General features: G+C 51.9%; 7 protein-coding genes across 7 annotated transcripts; 3 read left to right on the forward strand and 4 right to left on the reverse strand.

Moving 5' to 3' along the window:
• Positions 1 to 209: 209 nt before the first annotated feature.
• On the reverse strand, positions 210 to 2,097 carry N7510_008568 (uncharacterized protein; the record flags this gene model as incomplete). Its single annotated transcript, XM_056980493.1, has 6 exons — positions 210 to 574; positions 634 to 781; positions 908 to 1,211; positions 1,269 to 1,386; positions 1,569 to 1,761; positions 1,840 to 2,097. The coding sequence occupies 6 exons, from the start codon at positions 2,095 to 2,097 to the stop codon at positions 210 to 212; spliced, it is 1,386 nt and encodes a 461-aa protein (XP_056830702.1).
• A 600-nt stretch (positions 2,098 to 2,697) lies between these two features.
• Positions 2,698 to 4,773, forward strand: N7510_008569 (putative C6 transcription factor; the record flags this gene model as incomplete). The annotated part of the gene is made up of 1 exon (XM_056980494.1): positions 2,698 to 4,773. One exon carries the CDS (start codon positions 2,698 to 2,700, stop codon positions 4,771 to 4,773), a length of 2,076 nt encoding a protein of 691 aa, XP_056830703.1.
• Positions 4,774 to 4,971: 198 nt separating this feature from the next.
• On the forward strand, positions 4,972 to 6,243 carry N7510_008570 (uncharacterized protein; the record flags this gene model as incomplete). The annotated part of the gene is made up of 1 exon (XM_056980495.1): positions 4,972 to 6,243. The coding sequence occupies one exon, from the start codon at positions 4,972 to 4,974 to the stop codon at positions 6,241 to 6,243; it is 1,272 nt and encodes a 423-aa protein (XP_056830704.1).
• A 744-nt stretch (positions 6,244 to 6,987) lies between these two features.
• N7510_008571 (F-box protein) lies at positions 6,988 to 7,925 on the reverse strand (the record flags this gene model as incomplete). The annotated part of the gene is made up of 2 exons (XM_056980496.1): positions 6,988 to 7,383; positions 7,449 to 7,925. The coding sequence occupies 2 exons, from the start codon at positions 7,923 to 7,925 to the stop codon at positions 6,988 to 6,990; spliced, it is 873 nt and encodes a 290-aa protein (XP_056830705.1).
• Positions 7,926 to 8,488: 563 nt separating this feature from the next.
• Positions 8,489 to 11,278, reverse strand: N7510_008572 (anaphase promoting complex subunit 2; the record flags this gene model as incomplete). The annotated part of the gene is made up of 2 exons (XM_056980497.1): positions 8,489 to 10,768; positions 10,823 to 11,278. 2 exons carry the CDS (start codon positions 11,276 to 11,278, stop codon positions 8,489 to 8,491), a joined length of 2,736 nt encoding a protein of 911 aa, XP_056830706.1.
• A 351-nt stretch (positions 11,279 to 11,629) lies between these two features.
• N7510_008573 (V-type ATPase assembly factor PKR1) lies at positions 11,630 to 12,109 on the reverse strand (the record flags this gene model as incomplete). Its single annotated transcript, XM_056980498.1, has 1 exon — positions 11,630 to 12,109. The coding sequence occupies one exon, from the start codon at positions 12,107 to 12,109 to the stop codon at positions 11,630 to 11,632; it is 480 nt and encodes a 159-aa protein (XP_056830707.1).
• Positions 12,110 to 12,602: 493 nt separating this feature from the next.
• Positions 12,603 to 15,809, forward strand: N7510_008574 (sugar porter family MFS transporter; the record flags this gene model as incomplete). Its single annotated transcript, XM_056980499.1, has 5 exons — positions 12,603 to 13,134; positions 13,186 to 13,658; positions 13,726 to 14,071; positions 14,128 to 14,204; positions 14,886 to 15,809. 5 exons carry the CDS (start codon positions 12,603 to 12,605, stop codon positions 15,807 to 15,809), a joined length of 2,352 nt encoding a protein of 783 aa, XP_056830708.1.
• Positions 15,810 to 15,891: the final 82 nt, after the last annotated feature.

The following is a 15,891-nucleotide window of genomic DNA, read 5'->3' on the forward strand; positions in this document are numbered from 1 at the left end:
TCATTCGTGTTTTTCTCGGGGTATTCATATATTCGTCCATTCATTCATGAGTTGTACCAAAAGACAGCCTCATAAACCCACTGTAAATTCTCACACCTTGAATGCAGATTCCAAAACAATCTGGCCTCGCTGGATCGCGTTAAATAATGCGTTTACTACTCACCCGCGAATTCGACGGTCGTGGTTTCTGGATTTTGTCTTCACCTAGGTCAAACAGACTCCATGGTTTTCCTTGTGGAGAAGCTCATTGTTCTGGTGGAGGTATTTGATTCACCAAGCGCTTGGTTCCGGCTTGAACTCGCTACAACCTTGGCCTGGAGTGCTGCACGGATGTCCTCCTTGCTCCGGTCTTTCCACGCGGGATAGCCATCCTGGCTGAGTGGGAACAGAACTAGATTTTCTGGGCGGGCCACGAAGTCGTCCACATTTGGAGGCGGAGTGGCTGTGATGATATCAAGCTCCTGGGCAATCTGGCGACAATATGTGGTGAGTTGGAGATCGTTAACGTCCTGGCCGAAGGGATTCTCGATCTCGCTGCCAATGGCGAGTAGGCCGAGGATAATGTACGCGGCAACTATGGAAAAGTATTATCAGCGACATTGCTTCCTGGATTTGACGCTCCGGCATGCCTACCCATAGAAGCTGGGATGGTAATCCAGTTCAAGAAACCGTACAGTTGGAAGGGGAGGACCATAATATAAATCCAAGAAATCTGGGAAATGGCGATGCTATATGCGGCGGGGAGAGGAGTGTCTAGCACCCGCTCCGTCCCAGTCAAGATCTCTGTTAGCGAGGTCATCATATTCACTATACGATCCAGTCAGCACAGCATCTCGGCGTCGAGCGACTTCCTTCACTCACTCGACTGAGCTTGGTATTGGGCCAGAGAGAGCGTGCCATTCTTCACACACGAATCTATATAGGCGGATAAGTGGTGGAGGATCTCCAGCGGAAGATGTCCTAGTGGCTTCTTGGACCGCTTAACCATCTTGCGCGGGTTGGACTTGGCGAACGAAAAGCCTAGGTATTCTCCTACGGACTTCCATGGAGTTTTCGACTGGGGATGCATGGAGCCATGGTCATGGGCGTCGAGGGCAAAGGTATCTAGATGGGCGATGAGGCCCGCCAAGTCCTCGTACGCAACATCAGGCTCAAAGCGGAGCTTGTGTTTGAGAGCCACGGCAAATGCGAGGATCAGGTTCATGGCAGTCCTATGGCATGTTGTAATTATTCATCGATCTCGTATGATCTCGATGGGCTGCACATACAGTTTTCTCAGAAGATCCACCTTGCCATCCTCTCCCTCCCGTTCGGCGAAGTGCACCCAAATGATGCGGGCCAGATTGCGCGATGTCTGAACCAGCGAAGCCCAGTACTTGCGTCCATCTGCCCATCTTGATTCATGTCAACTCTTGCGAGCGTCCACTCCTTTCATACTCCTTGCAATACGGGGACCCTACCTTTCATATGCGGTCGAGCCGCGGAACGACAACGACAAGCCCACCACGAAACCCAGAACTGTAAGCAGTATATTGTTGATACCAACTACTCCTCCCCATAAAATGTACCTCGGTCAATCTGAGCTAGCGTCATGCCCACGGGAGATGACTTACGGTTATGATAAAAATGAGAAATGCAGGTAATAAGAGTCGCCCAGGCCCCCACGATTAATAGCGGTATGATCATTTGGGGCATTATACTTCCCTGAACTCGCATGACGATCGGCCATTTCGAATGTTGGGTCAAGCTGCGGGGCCCGTGCTATGTTGCCACATCCCGTCAGGGTTCAACTATTCCTTGCCATTTTCTGTCTCAAGCCTCCTTTCAAGGTTCACATACAAAGTACCGCTCCAGCTCGCTGCGATCCCGCACATGGAACTGTGACTCTCGCGAATCTGCCAGATGTCCCATGAAGCTCGCCCGCCGCGATAACGGCTCGATAAAGTCTCGCTCCTGCAAGCTGGAGAAAGGTGGGGTCAGGCCTTTCTTCTCGTCATGATGGTACACATCGGCTGGGACGGAAACAGGACCGCTACTATTCGCTATGGCCGCTGGAGATGCGCTATGGACCGAAGCGGGGCCCTCGTTGTCCGACATGGTCAGCGAAGGATGAGACAGTGAAAGAACAAAAGAGTGAGAACAACAATGTAGAAAGAATGAGTGCAGAAAAAAACAGAGCAGTACTTAATGGGGTAAAGTGTTGGAACTACGTCACGCCAACCCCGTTTCACCGTTTCTCTCGATCTACAGTATAGTGTAGATGGTTTCGGATGCCAAGTAGAGCTGCAACGCCACTTGCCTTCTCGGGAAGCAGCCACGTCAAGAGACCTAATATTAAGACGAAGTCGACGGACATCTGACCGGAACAATCGCATATGCTTTCCGAGCAGCCTCTTAATTCTTTTATGTACTGACCTGTCGATTCAACATGGGGATAACTAATGTCACTGGGCAAATTCCACCGCTATCCTGTGATCTAGCGGGTATAAAAGGCCATGCTCGCGAGTAGTAGCACAAATCAGACTATTCTTCCTTCTACGACTCCCCTAGTGGTCCTCTCCTCTGATAGATCTCACTATCGTCTGGGCTTGATTCCAGATGCCCCGCCCCACGTAGAGTTTGTCCTGTTTGCATTTGAATATGAATGCTTATCACCACTAACATCTACTCCTGCTTCAGACATATAGATGAGAGCGAATGGCTCGCATGGACCTCCAATCACGCAGTAGACCGGTAGCCATTGCCCCGGCACCTCCCCACCGAACTAGCACAATCGACACTGCTCTCATGCCATATGCGTGTCAGACCTGTGCCAAACGCAAGGTAAAGTGCGACAAGACATCGCCTTCATGTTCCGGCTGCCTCAAGGGAAAACTAGAATGTCTCTATCGGATGCCTCAGCCACGATACCGGAAACGAAAGTTGGACGGCAACCTCTGCCAAAAGCTTGCTCGATACGAGCATATTCTGCAACAACACGGTTTGATGGAGGCTGCCACATCGCCATCCGCTGGAGAGACACTGCCGTCACAAGAACCAGTATCTTTCCGGTGGGTTGATCCAGAAACATCTAGAAACGGCAAGCTCCTTATTGGACAGGGCAAGTCGCGATACATCTACAGCAATTTCTGGCGTAATCTCGAAGATGATGAGATACAGCGCCTTTCCGATGAAGACGACGAGGATGATCGAGCAGTCTCCGATTTTGCATCTGATCCTTTGACAGGAGCATTTATGGGCCATCAACAGAGCCTTCTCACGTATTACCCAACCCATACGCAAGCCATGATACTGTGGGAGATTCATCTCGAAAACGTGGAACCTCTCTGCAAAATTTTACACATCCCATCGACACACAAGATGATTCAGATGGCTTCGCAGCAGCCTGCGATTGTGTCGAAAACTGACGAGTGCCTTTTGTTTGCCATATACCACTTTGCCGTCTTTTCCGTGACGGAGGAGGAATGTGTCGAGAAATTGGGGCAGTCGCGTGCTACATTGATGCAACGATATCACTTCGCGGCACGGCAAGCACTCGCCAATGCGTCTTTTCTCAAAACCACGGAGATATCGGTTCTGCAATCCCTCGTCCTCTTCCTTCTACCTTGCCGGTACTTTTACGATTCGCACACTTACTGGATATTGACTGGAGTTGCAGTCCGCATAGCGCAACGTATGGGGCTCCACCGGGATGGAGAGAAGCTGGGATTGTCACCGTTTGATGTACAAATGAGACGACGGTTATTCTACCAAATTCTGCCGTTGGACGGCAATGCCAGCGTACTGTCCGGCACAGGCATATCTGTTATGCCAGACGCCTGGGACACTCAGCCACCGCTCAATGTAAATGACGACCAGATATGGCCAGGAATGACGGAGATGCCACAAGAACAAATTGGCGCAACTGATATGATCTTCTGCCTGTCGCGCGCCTGTATTGGGAGATTCTTTACTAAAGCAACAAAACCGGCGGACGATGCAGCGCCGTGGCAGTTCAAAGACTTCCCCGACGCCGAGCTAGCCATCAGTGATGCGGAACGCCAGGTCGAAGAGAAATATATTCGCTACTGTGACATTGTCAACCCACTGCATTTCCTGACTATCGCCCTGGCCAGATCGGGTATCACGGCCATGCGCCTTCGGGTCAAGCTTCCTAAAGTACGGAACCAGACGGCCACGAAGGCCGAGATGAAGGAATTGTTTCATTTGGCACAGAAGATTATGGATACTGACGCGGCTACCTGCACTAATACAGGCCTCAAGAAGTACCGTTGGCATGTGCGGCCGTTCTTCCTGTGGGGTTTGTGGGATTCAATGATTTTCGTTCTGACGAACCTGTGGAAGAGACCCAACCTGCTCTTACCCACAGAAACCGAATCCGCTTGGTCCCGAGTAGAGCAAGTCTACAACAACCATGACGAGCTCCTAAAGTCGAGGCGGACGTTGCACGTGGCGTTCGGGCGCCTCACATTGAAGGCCTGGGATACTCATCACCTGCCGAGCAGGGGCGTGCTGGAGCCGGCTTTTATCACTACATTACGTTCCCAACGGGAAAGAAAAAGGCATTGTAGCAGTGCAAGTCCTCTTGACAGGAACAAGGATGCAATAGTTTCTTTCGTCGAACCGTTTCCTGCAAGTGACACGAATGCATCATCGGATACCCCATCGGTTGGCGTGGACCTTGATATAGACAGTGATTTCAGTCTCACCGCCGCAGACTGGATGTTCTGGGACCAGTTGATCCGGGATTATCAGACGCAAGATGATTCCTAGAATCGTTCTATACCAAGATGGTGTTTCTTGATTGGTCAAAAGCTCGGATTCCCGGTGACCGAGAGCTGAGCCAATCAACTCCCGGTATTCGGGATTCAGAGGCCCGAATGTATACTCTCTATATAATCGACCCTTTTCCTCGTGCTTTGAATTAGATTCAATATTGGCAGGCGATTTATCTTGGAAAAGACTCATGCGATGCCCCAACTCAAGGTTCTCATTGTGGGCGCATCCATCGCGGGCCCAACGGCGGCTTACTGGTTCGCCAAAGCCGGAGCAAACGTCACCGTCATCGAGCGCTTCCCACAATTACGCACCAATGGGCACAATGTCGACATTCGCAACGTTGGCGTCACGGTCATGCGAAAGATTTCCGGGATGGAGGCGGCCGTGAAAGCTAAGACGGTGCCGATGGAAGGCATCAGCTTCGTCCGCACTGACGGGAGACCGTATGGAATCATCCGGGCCACGGGGAATCCAGATAGGCAGTCGCTCGTTTCCGAGTACGAGATCTTTCGCGGTGACTTGGCGCATATTCTCTTCGAGATGACGAAAGACAACGAGAATATCCACTATATTTTCGACGAGCAGGTCGTCTCGATGCGGCAGGACGAACCAGACGACAACGGACCGGTCACAGTCGAATTCGCGAACGGCTTCCCGACTTCGATATTTGATCTCGTTGTCGCCTGTGACGGTGCCACCTCGAGGACTCGAGCGATCGGTCTTGGATGCGGTGTCCGAGACAACATCCAATCCACAAACAGCTGGGTGGCGTACTGTTCCATGCCGCAAGATTTACTCGCTGGAAGTAAATTGGGACAAGCATACAGCGCGCCCGGCGGGCGGTTCATCGCCGCTGGAGCTGATCCGTCGGGCATGACTCGAGTTGTGTTCATGGGAATCCACCCACGCGACGACCATGACGCCGTGCGGCCGTTCCGCGAGGCAATGGAGCGCGGAGACGACGCGCTCAAACAATTCGTTGCCCAGCACTACCGCGGAGCCGGATGGAGATGCGACGAGGCTGTGAAGGGTATGCTTGAGGCGGAGGACTTCTACGCCACGGAGATCGTCCAGGTTAAACCGCCCTGTCTGTACAACGGAGGCTTCGTGCTGGTCGGTGATGCAGGTTATGCGCCTGGTCCGACTGGCGCGGGGACGAGTCTTGCTCTCGCTGGCGCGTACATTCTGGCGGGCGAGGTCGGCAGCAGACACAAGGGTGATCTGGCTGCGGGACTCCGGGGGTACGAGGAGCGTATGCGGCCGCTCATTGATGATTTGCAGAAGATTCCCTTAGGCGTTCCCACTGTCTTTGCGCCACAGACGGCGTGGGGAATATGGTTACGAAACACCTTTTTTGCGCTGATCTGCTGGACTAAAATTCTGGATTTCGTCCAGTTATTCTTTTTCGTCTCATTTTCTAACCCGGATAAGTACGTACTGCCGGATTATCAATGGGTTAGATAGATATATCATCTAAGACAGGAATTGTCCATGTATATATAGTATAGAGAAGAATATAATCCACTCATACATTTTAAGTTGAAAGTTTTTGTGGTGAGGCATGCTACTAGTGTTTTATCTGCGGGTGATTCATGGTCGATGAGAGTGAGATAGTATCTTGGGGGTTTGTCTGCGATTTGCGCCGCTTTGCTGTTAGCCTAGTGTTCCGGTGAAGAAGCTGTATTTAGTTGTCACGTGGGTCTAGATCATGGATTTTGTTAGGTTTGGTTTAAAAATTGTATTTGTGGATTATTAGTTCAAGGTGTAGAGTAATATTCTGAACGTGGGTGTAATAGTTGGGTTTGGTCCAGCAACAACGCAAATTGCTCCAGGAAAGTCTAGGGTGTAGGGAAGAACAGCAGACTAACCTTGAAAGCCATTTCTCACTATCAATCCCTTGTTTTATTTGGATGGTCTTTCTTTACTAGTGCCTTTGCTATTGATATCTTTAAATTTTGCATAGCAAGGGATCCGCCACCTAGCATGGCCGCTTGCACGCGGCGAGGCACGATTTCTTTTTAAAAATGTGAGATTGGAACTGTATCCTCTGGAGTATACTTATGGAGCGAGAATTCTTCTTCGCGGGAGAGACTCGGGGTACATCTACCTCGAAACAAGGAAAGAGGAGAAGAATCACGGCAACATGGCTGATCTGGAGATGGATGCTGATAATGGCAGATGATTAAAAAAAGAAGAGAAACTGCCTGACTATCTACCTCTGCGGTAGCAAAATACCGGCTCATCCCCGTTTAACTCCGATTCTTTAATATCATTGCTTCTGATATCAACATCCAAAACGTATTCGCTATAGTTGTCGATTAATATCTCCCTGATTATCTGCACAATACTTGGAGAACTTTCTCTCAGACTAGGCAGCGAGCCTGCGGTGCATTGTTGGACCGTGCTTTCACAAAGAACCAAGCCGAATTCGTTCAGATTCCGATAAAACTCATCGGTGATATTCTGGGAGCTGTGGTGAAACCCGGTCGATTTTTCCGTGGCCCAATAAATCTTCTGCGTGGACCAGTGAGCCAAGAGCAAAACCTCGAAGAGCCTTTCCATCCGTATTCCATCGTGTCCGGATTCTTGCATCTTTAAATCTGCCTACATCCCACATGTTAGTCACTCGAGACTTTGAAATCAGATCATGGTGGTAGTTGGAAACTGACCGGGATACTAGAGCTTCTGGCAGTATCACCTTCCCTTGAGCTGGATATCTTGAAGATTCCAATCTCGAAGATCGGAGGCTGTCGGACTAGCATCTTACGCCAGCTTGCGTCCTTTCGTACGAGTCGAGCCATCAATGAGGCGTCTTTAACCATAGGCAAGTCACACAAGGGGAACCAGCTGCCCTGCCGGCCGTCTCTGGCAGGAAAGAATGATGGAAAAACCTCAATCAACAGTGGATTAAAAAATTTTCTTTTTATTCCCCATTCGGAGTTCCTAATCGGGGTGAAGAAAAGGGCCTTCTGGATGGACGGTGAGTTGCTAATCAGATCTGACCAGCTGCGGGAGACACGCTGAGCAGTCGTGAGAAGCGTGCGTCTATCCACCCGAGCTAGAATCATGTTTAAGATTTCAGGAGTTTCCAGACAATTTTTGGTTGCAGTTCCATATTTGATACATTCCTCAGCATGACTTAGCATGGTTTCTGGTTGGGATCTTGATACCAGAAAATGGAAAGGATGGCAAGAGCGGGGCGAAGATCGAGGATGTATCTACATATCTGTGGTAAAGACCAGCATCTCACGTCATCAAGTCGTTCTATAAATATAAGACAAGTAGATTTGAGAAATGATTATTTACCACTAAGCGAAATATCGATAAGGGTGGTTTTAGGTACGTGCCGACAGACTACGCGAGTGTCCTTAGTGTCCTCAGGGGAATCTGTTCCGACTTTCACTTTATCTACGGTAGTGAAATAGTATATTACAGTGAGGAAAACGCTATATGGTGAGCTAGTCCATAGGCTGGTCAATGGGCATGGCGATAGGATGCCACGTAATAAGCAGGCATGGGAATCAATCCTTGTCCCCCATCTACAATTTCGAAGACCCGGAATGATTCTCTGAAATCAATTTTATGCTTATAACCATCAATTCATTTCCTGGGGTATACATCGCACGTGGGAAGTTCATAGTAACCTAACGCCCGCCTGTTTGCCTAGAAGAAATGCTCCGCCATAATGCACCCCTGTCTAACTAACTAATCAATGCACGATTTTGTAATTGCCACCACTCACAATCTCCAATTTCCCCCGAGAAACCATCCCAGCCAGGAACTCACGCAGCTCCTCATTGCTGTATGGAAATCCGCCGGGAACGACCACTTTCAGCATCATGACAATGCGCGGCAGAGGGAGCGCGCCCTGGTTCGTGAGCATGCCAACAATAAACTGCCAGTAGAGATTCATTTTCTCCATAGTAGCGGCTTCGGCAGACTCCTTCGCGGCGGCGGCTGCCGCTGCTGCTGCCGCGGCCGCGACGTCGTCCGAGGAACTGCCTGCCCCTTCGTTACCGGGTGCGCTAGAGCTGCTAGGGTCGCCAGGCTGCTTTTCATCTTCGGTGGGGAGGACTTCTAGTACGCGGAAGGTGTCGCGGTGGGGTTCTGTGAGGATGCGCTTGCTCACCCAGAACAAGCACGCACTGCGGACTAGCGTGGCTGTCATCTGAAGTTGGCCCGCGAGGTCGGTGACTGTCCTTGCGACTTCTGGCTCTGATTCGGTCTGGAAGGCGTAGATTACGGTGGCCTGCCACGTTGTCACTTCATCTACGAAGACTCGGTCTTCCAGGTCTAGCTCGACGGTGACTTGACCCAATCCGTTCCGCCACGTGAGCTTGCGGGATTGCTTGAGGGCCTCGAACCCGGCCGAGTATCGCTGTTGCAGAGACACAATTTCCTCGGGCACATTGAATTCTTGATCTTGGATCTCTGGCCAGAAGAACCGCGATAGGATCTTTGCGTGGATCTCGGGCACATCTTGTTTGGCGGTTGCCCTGACCGCCCTGCGAGGCTTGGATAGGCCTTGGTCGTTCCGCACGACGTGGTCGACACGTCGAGAGTCGAAGATATCCCGGAGCATAACTTCGCATGCCTGTAATGCCGAATCCCCAAATCGCACTTTCAGAAGCTCCAGAACCGACATTTCCTGGTCAAAGTCGGTGCGTTTCTGGAGCAGGCGGTCCGCTAGTAGGGTCTGCATCTCCTTGACAAAGGTCTCCTTCGAGTCGAACAGACTGACTAGACTGTCGATGACATCTGAGCTCTTTGATTTGCGGTAATCTGGTGCCGCGTCGACGGGATCTGGTGCCCAGTTCATATCGTCCCAGTCGAGTTCACCCCGTTGGTTTCTCAGTGAATTCTGGTGTGCCTTGTTCAGCTCCGCAGCCAGTTCCACCAGGGTGTCACTGCTAGGGACAACAGACTCGCCCGGGGCTGGCGGCTCAGCAAGGAGCCCACTGACGATTACTTTGACTGTATCGTCGCGGTCCTTGAGGTATCGCCGGATTGGCCGAGCAATGCGGTCAAGAAGAACGCCCTTGGGGTCCAGGAGATGAAAGGCTCGAATGATAGAAATATACAGTTGCAAAATTTGAACTGTCGAGGCACCGGGATGTAAGAGCCGTCTGTTCAAGGTGTGGATGAACCACTGCGTGACATGGTTCCGCGCTGCGGGATGCGTCGTGAAGTGCCGTAGATCTTCCACAGCGCCAATGCTGGCAGGCCATTCAACGATCACATCGAAGAATTCACTCGTCCGAAGACTCCCAAGACGTGCAATGCCCATCTCTTGCCACTTTTCCACATCGCCAAAGCTCACATCCATACTGCTAGCGGCTTGAGTCGCGAACGGAGTGTGGATAATAGCCAGCACTTGCACCGCGAGGCGTGCAAACACATTTTCAATCCACTGTCGCAGATGCTGCGGTGCCGATGTTGGTGCCTGCCACTGATCCGTGTAAGCGGCACGGACGAATTCTGTCATCATGATATCCATCACGCTAGCAAACACCTTCTGTGCTTTCTCGCCGCCGAGCCCGACAAGTTGTAGGCCATTGAGAAAAGCCAGCAGTCGATCTCGCGCCATCGTGACGCGAGCATCCTCGCCCTCGGTCATGATCTGCGCCCGGGCCTCGTCGGAGTCTTCCATCCTCCAGTCATGGTAGGAGACGGAGTATTTCCGGTCCACTTCCATGTCATCTTGGTTTGCCTCACTCGAATCGTCGGTCAGGGTGTCAATCCCCAAAATAACCAGTGCGTCCCGCGCAAGCTCTGCTGTGAGAAGTGGCGAAATTTGCGACCAGGGCAGGGAGTATGAAACCACCGTGTGGAAGCTCCGCTGCAGTTGGGTCAGTACACGTCCTTGCTCGGGTGTGGCGAGTAATGGTAGTAGATAATGCACAATCGGAGCCAGGTAGATTCGACGGGCGAGCTGCAAGCAATCCACAATCTTTCGGAGCAGTCCTTCCTTCTCGTCGCTGTTTAGAAGCTGTGCAACTCATCAGCATTTGAGAATACTAGGTTCCACAAATCAATATCACACCTCGTATAGCCCCGCTCGAAGATTCGTCAAGAAATGCCTCCGTATCTCATCGCCGTACCAACTAAACAGACCCCGTGGAACAGCACCATCCAGGGGATATTGAGAATTCGAAGACGTCAGGAACGACAATGCTTCTGCGGTCTCTTTCGCCGGAGGACTGAGTCGGTTCCATTGCTTCAATATTTCACTGCCATCGGTCTCCCTGTAATTATAGATCGGCGCGAAGCCCCCATCCGGCACGGCCAAGAATGCCGTCGCCGCGCGCCATGCTTGGCTCCAGGTCTCTTGGTCTGGGAGAGATTCCGCTGATTGATGGGAGTCCGATGGAGTCGCTTTCGGAGTCTGGTCGCGATCGAAGGTGGGATGCGGCGGAGGGTGGGCGTCAAGCAACACGGGAGGAAACACAGAGCCGAAGATGCGTCGGCGTCCCACCGTGAGGGGGACTGTAGAGATCATTGTGTCAGAGAGGGACCATGGCGAAGTGCAACAATGTTTGTCTGCAACGAAGAAGAGTCCGTGTTTGGGCGTTGCTGCTTTGGGTTATCGTTATCGCGTGGTCCCGTGATCTGGGATCGGTCCGAACTTGTGAACAAAATAGCTAAGTTAACTAGAGACCGATGTAGGAGTATGTAGAACTCGTTATCGTTATTGTAGAAGCAATAGTAGGGTGTGATTGATTTATATCCGCTAGCAGCACAAAAAGCATCTACATTCGATGGGGTATCCAAAAATCAAAACATATGTACGACCTCCCGACTCCCACCACCTTACCGACAAACCAAAGCACCTAACACGAATATTCCACCTTCACGAAGCTTTGTTGTCCACCTTCTCCCACTCGCTATCCGTACTAGCATACTCTGAGCCATCACCCGGTGTACCGGGCCGCTTTCGCCCATCACGCTCGGTGGGTAGTTGCAGATCAGCAGCCGCGACCTTGCTCCCCGTTGCCGATGCCGTCACCGCGGGCACGGATTTAGGTTTGCGACCAGCCGCAACGGATTCAGTTTCCGTCTCAGAGTCAGGATTGTCGCCCGGGGCGTCAGGCTTTTCTTTCTGTTGAGCCAGCTGCACGGCGCGCACCTCGGCGGCGAACCAGTTGATGGCCCACCACAGGCCAGCGCTGATGACGGACAAGATCACGAAGTGGATGCTGGTGGTGGCCACGAGGAGGGCGAAGAGGACGACCTGCAGGGCGGCGAAGGAGATGTTGGTTGCGATCAGTAGCGTGGGGGTGGGGCCAGGGGTGAAGACGCTGGACCATAGGTCCTGCATGAAGGAGGCCATGATGGTGTCTGTTCCCGGGCAAGAGCAATAACAGGGACCCGAACAAGGAGCAAACAAAGAACGGGGAGTGTTGTTGTTGGCGGTGGTGGTGTCGGAAAGCGGAATCCGACCCGACCAAAAACAAATGCCGACTGCCTTTGGAGGCGGTGGATTAGGGTTATTGATGCTCCACTCAGCAGCGACGTCTGAAGTATGTCCCAGGAAACCCCATGGGGTGGGGAGAGATCATAATGTCCCTAGGTAGGTACACTATCGGACTGTTCCCGAGTGACTTCATCAATGTAACTCTTGTCTCCACCCCGATCGTCTCCCGATTTCCCCAAACGGCACCGCCCGTCGTCCTTGGCTCCCGAGGCCAAACCCGGCGATGATGAAGTTCCCCCGCAAAAAACCAGGCTGATCGTCGCGGTGTAACTGAGGCGTTATGTAACCCTTAAATATGGCTAGCTCCCTCGCCTACTTTTTCATACTCTCATCCGCTGCTTGACTGAAAATGGACGCTGGCGAGGACAAGCTCACCAAAGATGTCTCGCCCGACCCGTCCGCGGTGCAGGGCTTCTCGCACCATGCCGAGAACATCACCACAGACCGCGAGCCCTATGGCCCGCCCGGCCTGCGCGGGCTGCTGAGCAACCCATTTGTCTTCCTCTGCGCCGCATGTTCGACATTGGGCGGATTGGTCTTCGGCTACGACCAGGGCGTGGTGTCGGTCATTCTAGTCATGAACCAGTTCCTCGACCACTTTCCGCGTGTGGCGGAGAGCCATGCTGGATCGGGTTTCTGGAAGGGCCTAATGACTGCGATGATCGAGTTGGGTGCGTTGATAGGCGCTTTGAATCAAGGCTGGATTGCAGATCGCATTTCCCGGCGGTACTCTATTCTTGTTGCGGTGGCAGTCTTCACTCTCGGCTCGGTGCTGCAGACCGCTGCTGTTGACTACCCCATGTTGACTGTGGCCCGGTTGATCGGTGGTGTGGGGATTGGCATGCTCTCTATGGTGGCGCCGTTATATATCTCGGAAATCAGTATGTTAATTGATTTTCCGACCTCTACAGTCAAACTAACCAACCTTTCAGGTCCACCCGAGTGCCGCGGCACGCTTCTCGTCCTAGAAGAATTCTGCATCGTCCTCGGCATCGTGATCGCCTTCTGGATCACCTTCGGGACCCGGTACATGACCGGCGAATGGGCATGGCGGCTGCCATTCCTACTCCAAATGATCCCGGCTTTCGTCCTTGCAGGTGGAGTACTAGCACTCCCATTCTCGCCGCGATGGCTCGCCTCGAAGGGCCGGGATGATGAGGCGCTCCAGAGTCTCTGCAAGCTGCGCCGGCTGCCTGCGTCAGATAAGCGTGTGCGCCAGGAGTTGATGGATATCCAGGCCGAAGTGCGGTTCCATCAGGAAATGAACGCGGAGAAGCACCCGGGCCTACAGGGCGACGGGGGCAAGAACTCGATCTTGCTGGAGCTGGCTTCGTGGGCAGACTGCTTTAAGAGTGGGTGCTGGCGCCGGACGCATATTGGGATTATGATTATGTTCTTCCAGCAGGTGAGTACCTCGGTCTCTTTATATATACCATGGCCGAGGGAAACGGTTGCTAACAGCGGTCAAATAGTTCGTCGGAATTAATGCCCTAATCTACTATTCCCCCACGCTCTTCAAGACCATGGGCCTGAACTACGACATGCAACTCATCATGTCCGGCATTCTCAACGTGCTGCAGCTGGTCGGTGTCATCACCTCCGTGTGGACCATGGATACTCTCGGCCGGCGCAAGCTGCTGCTTGGAGGATCGGTGCTGATGGCCGTCTCGCACATTATCATCGCCGTTCTAGTCGGTCTGTATCATAAGGACTGGCCTCAGCATCAAACGCAGGGCTGGGTTAGCGTGGCTTTCCTTCTGTTCTATATGGTTTCCTTTGGTGCTTCGTGGGGTCCTGTTCCTTGGGCGATGCCATCAGGTATGATCCATTCACTTGGAAGTAATAGACCTAAAATGGACTAACGATCTACCCAGAAATCTTCCCCTCCTCCCTTCGCGCCAAAGGCGTTGCCCTTGCGACCTGTTCCAACTGGCTGAACAACTTCATCATCGTAAGTGTCCTCCGAAGCGGAGTAGTTATTTTTAATGATAATGGTCCGTTAACTCACCCTTTTTTCGGTTATTAGGGCCTAATTACGCCACCGCTCGTCGAAAACACAAACTACGGCGCATATGTTTTCTTCGCCGTTTTCTGTATTCTGTCTGGGGTATGGACCTACTTCTTCGTTCCTGAGACGAAGGGACGCACACTGGAGCAGATGGATCATGTCTTCGGAGACAATTCGAGTGAGGAGGAGCAGGCACGCAGAAATGCGATTGAGGCGGAATTGTTGCATGCGCAGAGGGAGGGAGTTTGAGATTTCATTACCTCTTTTTTTTTAAAATATATGTATTTATCAATTCTTCTGCTACAGAGTTGTACAATTACCAGGGACATAGTCACGATTACTTCTTTATTGCTACTGCCTAAATCTGTTCATTACCAACACTGCTCCCTCTCCATAAATCAAGAACCGGCCCCATTGGCTACCTCTGTTCCTGGAGGCAGCTCCACACGGGAGCCAGTTACGTAGGATTTAACTGGGTGAAGTAGTGACACGATAGTTCAGCCGCGTGGGCTTATTTACAGGCCCCCACGATCCCACCCAACCTGTCTTTTTTCAAATATGAACTGGACTGTTCATCCCGAACATCAATTAATTGCCAGAATGTCCATACCTCCAGCCATCCAGGAATTCCACTCCCCTTCAACCTCAGACCGCACCATAACCTATGTGCACCTAAACCCCGGAGCCCGCCACACCCTCCTATACTGCTACGGCGCAGCACACACCTCCCTAATCCTAGACCTCTATTCCAAATTCCTAGCCTCGCATCCTAACCTCTCACTATTATGCATCGACCGCTGGACACAAGGACCCAGCGCCGCGCGGACGGGACCAGCCCTATTATCCGAGTTAAGCGCCATAACGCTCGAGCTCCTGGATTTGCTCAAGATTGAACAGTTCAGCATCGCCTGCCATTCCGCTGGCGTTTATCAGATGTTTGATCTGGCGCGCGCCGCGCCAATGAGGATTGACCATGTTTTCCCGATGTCTTCGCATATCCCCGTTTCGTATACTGGGTCCAGAATGATGGAGGCAATGTGCTCGATGCCGGGGTTTCTGTTTCGGGGTATTACGAAGCTGGATTCTAGTTTGGGTGAATCAAGGGTTGGAAAAGTGCTTGTTGGGCTTGCGGCAAAGACGATGGATGGTGAAGATGAGGAGGAGGGGGCACTTGTTGTTTCGCAGGCGGATAGGAAGAGAGTTGCACAGCGGATTGAGGAAGACAATCTTCAAAACGAAGACAGGGCGAAGGCGAGGGTTGAACAGCTGGATCTTGATTATCGGTTGGGATACCGGCGCATCGAGGGGATAGACGATGATGTGCTCGCTGACTTTTATCGGGACTGTACGGTCGATGTGACGTGGTATACATCCGATGGAGATGTGTTCTTTGGACCGAAGAGCGCGGAGCGAATTGTCAAGGAGATGGATAAGGTCCGGTCGAAGCAAGTTGTTAATGTGTCTGAGGCGACGCATGCGGATATTTATCTAAGGACAAGGGTTTGGGAGGGGATGTATGCTATTATCACTGGGTCAAGGTGTGCTTGAGAGGAAAGGAGATGGTTGAGGCGATATGATATCGTGACGACGTCTGTTACGAATCTATACTAAATATACGACCACTACAATT

This window comes from Penicillium lagena (assembly GCF_028827675.1).
Source record: "Penicillium lagena strain IBT 129212 chromosome Unknown utg000006l_segment0_segment0, whole genome shotgun sequence".
In the NCBI taxonomy this organism is placed as follows: domain Eukaryota; kingdom Fungi; phylum Ascomycota; class Eurotiomycetes; order Eurotiales; family Aspergillaceae; genus Penicillium; species Penicillium lagena.